The sequence below is a fragment of the Lasioglossum baleicum genome, chromosome 2 (assembly GCF_051020765.1).
Source record: "Lasioglossum baleicum chromosome 2, iyLasBale1, whole genome shotgun sequence".
NCBI lineage: Eukaryota > Metazoa > Arthropoda > Insecta > Hymenoptera > Halictidae > Lasioglossum > Lasioglossum baleicum.
The window spans coordinates 8,726,978-8,734,117 of record NC_134930.1 but is presented as its reverse complement, the minus strand read 5'-3'; the positions used below and the strand labels follow the sequence as shown (position 1 = coordinate 8,734,117).

The 7,140-nt window shown below is 38.9% G+C and overlaps 1 protein-coding gene across 1 annotated transcript; it reads left to right on the top strand.

Annotated features, from left to right (window-relative positions):
- Positions 1-3,776: 3,776 nt before the first annotated feature.
- LOC143218760 (uncharacterized) lies at positions 3,777-6,117 on the top strand. The gene is made up of 2 exons (XM_076444193.1): positions 3,777-5,647; positions 5,731-6,117. Exons 1-2 carry the CDS (start codon positions 5,161-5,163, stop codon positions 5,859-5,861), a joined length of 618 nt encoding a protein of 205 aa, XP_076300308.1. The 5' UTR covers positions 3,777-5,160; the 3' UTR covers positions 5,862-6,117.
- The last annotated feature ends 1,023 nt before the right edge of the window (positions 6,118-7,140 follow it).

Below are 7,140 nucleotides of genomic sequence, written 5' to 3'. Positions count from 1 at the left end.
CAGCCAAAACCTGATTGGATATGTACTTTAACGTGTGTTGCATGATTCGCAACAAGTTTTATCTTGGCGCTTTTTGGCGCGAACAAGTTATGTCAAATTAAACTTCAATTCTACTATTAAAAATAGCTCTTTTTCAATTTGTGTGTTTTAGATAAATAAATGACACTTACATTAATTAAAGCTACGTTAAATAAATCATCTATTATAAACATAATCAAATTATAATATTGTTCAAGTGTTATAATGTTTTAGATTCTTGTGGCTGCGTTTATACGTAGACGCATTTATAAGCCAAAATCGCAGGTTCACTTTTTCCAAACTTTCATGTCATATTATTCCTAGAAATAAGTGATACTTATAAAAAATTTTTATTGGTTTAAATACTCCAACTATATATAGTAAACGAAATTGCAATGAAAAATCTATGTACCTAACATTCGAAAAATTGATTTTTTTCCCTGTTCGCACCACTGTGCGATGCCGCAACGAACAAGAGTTTCTCGAGATTATGTGAATCCTCCCCGATTTGGATGAGCTTTGGATATGTTGTCAAGACCATGATTCTGAACAACATTTCCCTTTACAGTTTTTGTCAGCCGGCTTTAGTTTACGCGATAAATGTAAAAAAGTGTAAAATTAATTTGTAAAATTGCTTTAGTTGTTTAATTGATCGAACCGTTGCGCCGAGATTATAATTCTTGTCTGTTTTTAAACATTATTACGATCGATAACTTCAATAACATTTATAAATGTAAAAACTTGTAATTGTAAATCGATCGATTGTACTATCTTCTACCCGATTTGGATGAGCTTTGGATATGTTGTCAAGACCATGATTCTGAACAACATTTCCCTTTACAGTTTTTGTCGGTCGGCTTTAGTTTACGCGATAAATGCAAAAACTTGTAATTGTAAATCGATCGATTGTACTATCTTCTACCCGATTTGGATGAGCTTTGGATATGTTGTCAAGACCATGATTCTGAACAACATTTCCTTTAGACTTTTTGACGGTCGCGGAAGAACTTTACTTGTCAATTCATATGGGTGGATCTTTTTACCCGACTTACGGCAACGTTACCCGAACGAGAGAAGAAGCAGAAACTGATTGTATTGAAAACTCACTTATTCAGCCGTAAATCCATTTGCTGCTTCGAAATGTGTGTCACTGGGTCACTCGGTGACGAACTGTACAGATGTCTTCAGGTATACGACAGTACCGAAAGCTAAGGGACGTACGGCCAGGTCGACGAAGTGCACAGCCGGTGGTAGAAGGCCTAAGGGATGCGCGGTAAGTCGACGATCTAGAATTTCACTTTCACTTTCGATTCGATAAATAATTCGTATGTTTATTTCACACAGATGCCTTGAAATTTTTCCACACTCACAATCACTGTTCACATTTCTCAACACATAGTTATGCACTAATAATAATTGCCATATCCCTTGTCCTGCTGCACAAATTACAACAATCAGGTAATGCAATCACTAGACTGCGGATTTCATGCATTTGTAGCAAACATGAGTAGGTGCATTTTAAGACACTAGAGAGATTAAAATAATTTCAAAACACCAATGTATTATTTTCAACTTCTTAAAATGATCACAATCAAATATCTGTCTGGCTCCTGTCCCTTGTAATAGCGGCAGCCAACTTTCATTTTACATAAAGATCCGCAGTCTAGTGATTAGATTAAATAATCGTTTAATTAGTTTAAGCAATTATTATTAGTGCATAACTATGTGTTGACAAATGTGAACAGTGATTGTGAGTGTGGAAAAATTTCAAGGCATCTGTGTGAAATAAACATACGAATTATTTATCGATTCGAAAGTGAAAGTGAAATTCTGGATCGTCGACTTGACCGCGCATCCTTTAGGCCTTCTACCACCGGCTGTGCACTTCGTCGACCTGGCCGTACGTCCCTTAGCTTTCGGTACTGTCGTATACCTGAAGACATCTGTGCAGTTCGTCACCGAGTGACCCAGTGACCCACATTTCGAAGCAGCAAATGGATTTACGGCTGAATAAGTGAGTTTTTAATACAATCAGTTTCTGCTTCTTCCCTCGTTCGGGTAAAGTTGCCGTAAGTCGGGTAAAGAGATCCACCCATATGAATTGACAAGTAAAGTTCTTCCGACCGACAAAAACTGTAAAGGGTAATGTTGTTCAGAGTCATGGTCTTGACAACATATCCAAAGCTCATCCAAATCGGGCAGAAGATAGTACATCGATCGATTTACAATTACAAATTTTTACAATAATATCGTAAACTAAAGCCGATCGGCAGAAACTGTAAAGGGAAATGTTGTTCAGAATCATGGTATTGACAACATATCCAAAGCTTATCGAAATCGGGGAGGATTCACATAATCTCGAGAAACTCTTGTTCGTTACGGCATCGCGGCGTTACACCACGCTCGTCTCCCGGCGCGCCGGGCTGAACGTGCCATCGCGCGTCTAGAGCGCGCTCTGATTGGTCCGTGTTTTTCGTTAATAACTCCTAAACAAAGCCCCGACTGACATTGGTGCAAAGGAAAATGTTGCTTCAAATGACCTAAGGAACCTCCCATTTCCCGGAGTCGAAGGGGTTTTGGGACACCCTGTATACCAATAGACCCGGCATAGGTATAGTATGTGTATAGGAAAACCGAGAGTACAGCTCGGAAAAAATAAAGGACGGTGTGATGTCACAAGATAAGTTTTAAGCAGTCTTAAGATAATTTCAAAATGGCTGAAATACACTTGCTCCGTGTAAATTTTGTGTAGTAATACATCGATGGCAAGAAATAGAAATTAAATTGAATGTTATTTCTTCCCTGAATGATTGTAATAGAGCAGAAATCATGTATTGACATTTTCAATTTTTAAAATTTTTCAACGATTTTGAATTTCATCTACTCAATTTTTTTGTAAATGCATAAAGATCCGTAGTCTAGCAATAACTATAATCACAAGCGAGGTAAATGTAAATTGTGTAAAACTAGCAGTACTACCTTAAAATGTTGTAAATGTGATCAATTTCTATGTAAAAAACCATTTTGTAACCTGCATAATATGTCTTCAGAATCAAATATCGCGCGATTCCTAAAATAGTTAATATATATAATACTATTATTACTTTATATCTTAATAATATATCTTAATAAAATATACAAAATAAACGTCTGTATCTCAAATACAGTTCATAATAGATAATTTCATGATACAATGTCAAATTCTTTGAAATTATCCTGTCCATTCTTCCCGCGTACATGTACATGTACATGGCGCACCCGGTGATCCCCCTCACCCCCCACATAAGCCAAGCGTAGGCACTGTCGATGAGCATAGCTTATACATCTTTCGAGAACGTGACGTCACACCGTCTTCATCTTTTCCGAGGGCACGATTATCTGCGCCGGGTCTACATATAGGTATATGTATATGGTCTAAGACTGCAATCTACTGCGCTGCCCCGCTATTGGCGGACCCGCGCGTAACAGCGAGATCGAGAGTCGATGACAGCTCGCAGTAGCATAGACCAGCACCGTCGGACTTCGATTAGGATCGATTATCGACCCCATCAAAAGGGGATTCCTATTGGCTGATCGCTCTATCGATCTGCCAATCACTTGTTCGACGGTGACGGTAAACTGCCAGCTGTTCGACTGCGATCTCAACGTTTATCAATCGTTCTCGCTCTTGCTCACGGTGAACGTCGCGCGTCTCTTGACCGGTTTTCGCAAGCAAGAAAAGTCGATTCAATATCTGGATTCACGGATTCTCTACAAAGTGAACTCTCATCTTGTTATCATCTCACGCTCTTTATTCTACAAATCCAGCAAACGAGCTTGTGTTTTGGCTTGATACATCACTCTTTTGTACAAAGTTCGTTGACAATTTTGAACGAACCCTAGTTGGGGAAATAAAGTTTGTTTCGACGTGAAGTGACTAATTCTGCCCCTTCTAATCCGTAACAGATGCGTTACTCAAACGAGCATAAGACCGATCTTATTTCCATTTATTACGAAAGTCGTCAATGTCTTCGAGAAGCTGTTCGTCTTTACAAAGACCGATTTCCCGATCGCAGATGTCCATCTCGTTCTATCTATTCAAATTTAGTTAAAAAGTTTCGTGAATTACATAGTGTAGGACCGAATACGTGTTATGAGACCTAATGGCAGAACAAATTAAATTTCCGTTGATCAAACTGAGTAGTCAAACTATATCTATTAATGAATCCAAGGTCATTTGAAGGTCGTAGTGTACCACATCATTGAACTCGTCTTGACATCACCTACACCACTGTGAAGTTAAAAATATATGGTGCTATTTAAAAATCATCGATGACCTTCAAAAGACCTTGAAAACGACTACAATCGGAACATCTTTTTATATCACCATATTTGCCCCCTTTAACAGTACAACTTTTCTCTCTAACATTTTCTTCTATCTCTAATCCTAACGGAGCTATCTAGGTGGCCTGTTTATCGTGAACCACCCGGTATAGTATATGTATACAATGCCCTTAATTGCGCTTACTTAGAATGAAACGTATGGAATCCAAAATCTAGTACTTTTTTCCAAATCTAGTGTGGGATCTGGTCGTCAACGCGGATGGAATTTCGTTGACTTAGGACGAGACAAATTAATTTTACAATACGAACAATAAACGGACAGTTTATTACGATTAACAATAAGGAACTTTGACAATTTTACGATTCGCGCAACACCGTATATTCTCTCGCTTCTACTACTCTGTATTATCGACTACTCTGTACAACTCTTTATCATAGACTGCTGTACACAACTCTTTACATCAGACTGATCTCCTGGTTTTCGAATTGTCGTCGGTTACGCGCCGTGGGCGTTTTTTGCCTCCCCAACGGCCGATGACAACTCCTTCGCGACACCGAGCGACAACCTTGCCGTTTGTTGTCGCACGCACATACACGCACACATTCATACGTCACGCAACACACAACACACCTTTTTCTTGTATATTCCTGCTCATCTGGCGACACTGATCCCAGTCAGTCTTTCGTAGTCAGCTAGACTGACGACGCGACGCTTCGGTGCTAAGCACTGGACATACAAGCTTCTGGTCAGACGTTAGAGTTCGACGCAACAAATTCCAACTCGGTCTTTCGGGACCTGATTCATCATCACTAGTCATAATGAACTCTAGAAACGTTGATGAACGGATTAACATTCTCCGCGCGAAAAGGAATGGCATCAAGACGCAGCTCTCGCTGTTCGAGAAGTTCCTGCGAGAATTCCCTGACTCTCCAAATATCCTGAACGGGCTACACTGCAAACTTGAACGTCGGACGGGCGTCTTTTCCACCTTTCATGATGTTCAAGCAGAATTGGAGATTTTGAAAAAAGACATCAACAGCAGGAACGAACAACTGAAGAGGATGTACCTTAAAGAAGAGTGTCGTCGACTCAATCGTCTCAACCAAGAAACTGGTGTCAGCAGCAAACCATCGCGCCGTCGTCACCGCAAGAAACGGCCGCGCCGTCCTCACAGCAACAAACCGCCGCACCGTCCTCACAGCAACAAACCGCCGTGGCGTCCTTACGACAACAAACCCTTTCATCGAGAAAGAAAACTACCAACCTTATGGGATTGGGTGTCGTTTGTAAGCTACAAAAATTCGAGTAAGTCATGAGTTAATTAAATAATGTAATATAATATAAATAATGTGTAATATAATAAATATTACATTATGTGTGACTTACAGTGACTAGTGGAAAGAAGCGAAATGAAACTGAAGCCGGCTTGAAGTCAGCTAAAGGATATTGCAAGATTATTAGGAAGAGGCCATTGTGCGATTTAGAATTACTTAAAAAATCATCGATAAGTTACCGATAATTTTTCCATTGCATAAAAACAGAATTTCTATGAAATACACATCAAACGTTATTATTGAGCCGTTTACGAAGTATATAAATGTATAAAAGTATATAAGTGTGTATAAAAGTATTTGCACATCCTTTAGAAGGGAATAACTTTTTGAAAAGTGGACCAAACGATTTGAGTTTTTTTGGATATGTTAGACAGATTAATTTGTTACATGATGTGTACAAATATCATTAAAAAATACTATTAAACGAAATGAAGAAATGAAAAGTGAATATCACAATTTTTAACTTTTTTATTTGAACCTATAATGAAATTAAATTTAAAACATACCTTTCGTAGGTTTTATTGAAATCGATTAACGTTGCCATGAGCAACGAAATTGCTAAAATCGTAGGAAACTGCAATTCCAGTACAGCTTATCAAATCTAGCTGTGCGGTTGACCAAAACTTAGGAATGCGCAGACAAAAACAAAACAGGTACTCGACGAGAGAAGGATGCAACATATGAATGGTAAGGTAAACACCTCGTCAAAAGTGCGTAATATCCATTATTTCTTGCAGCAGTGAATATACAAAACAACTGTTTATATGTTTGTGTGCATACACTTGTGTCACTTTACTTTTTAACTGAACTGTCGCCACGTGCATCGTTTGACAGGTGACGATCAGTTCACCATCGTTGAGAGGTTCCGCCTTTTTACCATTGCGCAGCGGGGACATTTCCCCTTGCGGGGGACATTCAGCCGCATCGCTAGATTTGACAAGCTGTAAGTCGCAAACCCTCCATTTTTCGGATTGGTACATTTTTAGTTCCTGCAGTTTTTTATGTTTCTCATATTTTTAATTGTCTTCCACATAATATCACACTTATTCAATAGCCCTCAAACGTGACCAGTATATTGCTAACTGCACAAAAAGTTATCAATATTGTCGACAGCCCAAGTAGCCACGTGTAGCCACGTACGTCCCTAAAACGTACGCAGAATGGACGTAGGACGTTTAGACATGCACTGGACCTGAAACGTACGCGTTAGGGACGTACGTGGCTACTTGGGAGGTCGTGCATTATCGATAACTATGCTGATAATTCTCGATAAGCGGACTTACGCACAGAAAAAACGGAAAATTTAGTCTTAATTTAGGTGAGCATAATGGCTCAAATTATAACTTTCGTGATTTAAAAGAAGAGGAAATCATCATTTAAATGTATGAATACTTCACGACCACTACAGCATTATTCTACATCTTTGGATCGGTGGAGATATGTTGAAAAAATTTGCCGCATAAT

Excerpts from the sequence above, each read along its gene's own strand:
- LOC143218760 (XM_076444193.1), top strand. The coding sequence starts at position 5,161 with ATGAACTCTAGAAACGTTGATGAACGGATTAACATTCTCCGCGCGAAA. Across the intron at positions 5,648-5,730 it reads TGTAAGCTACAAAAATTCGA|TGACTAGTGGAAAGAAGCGA; the intron begins GTAAGTCATGAG and ends TGTGACTTACAG.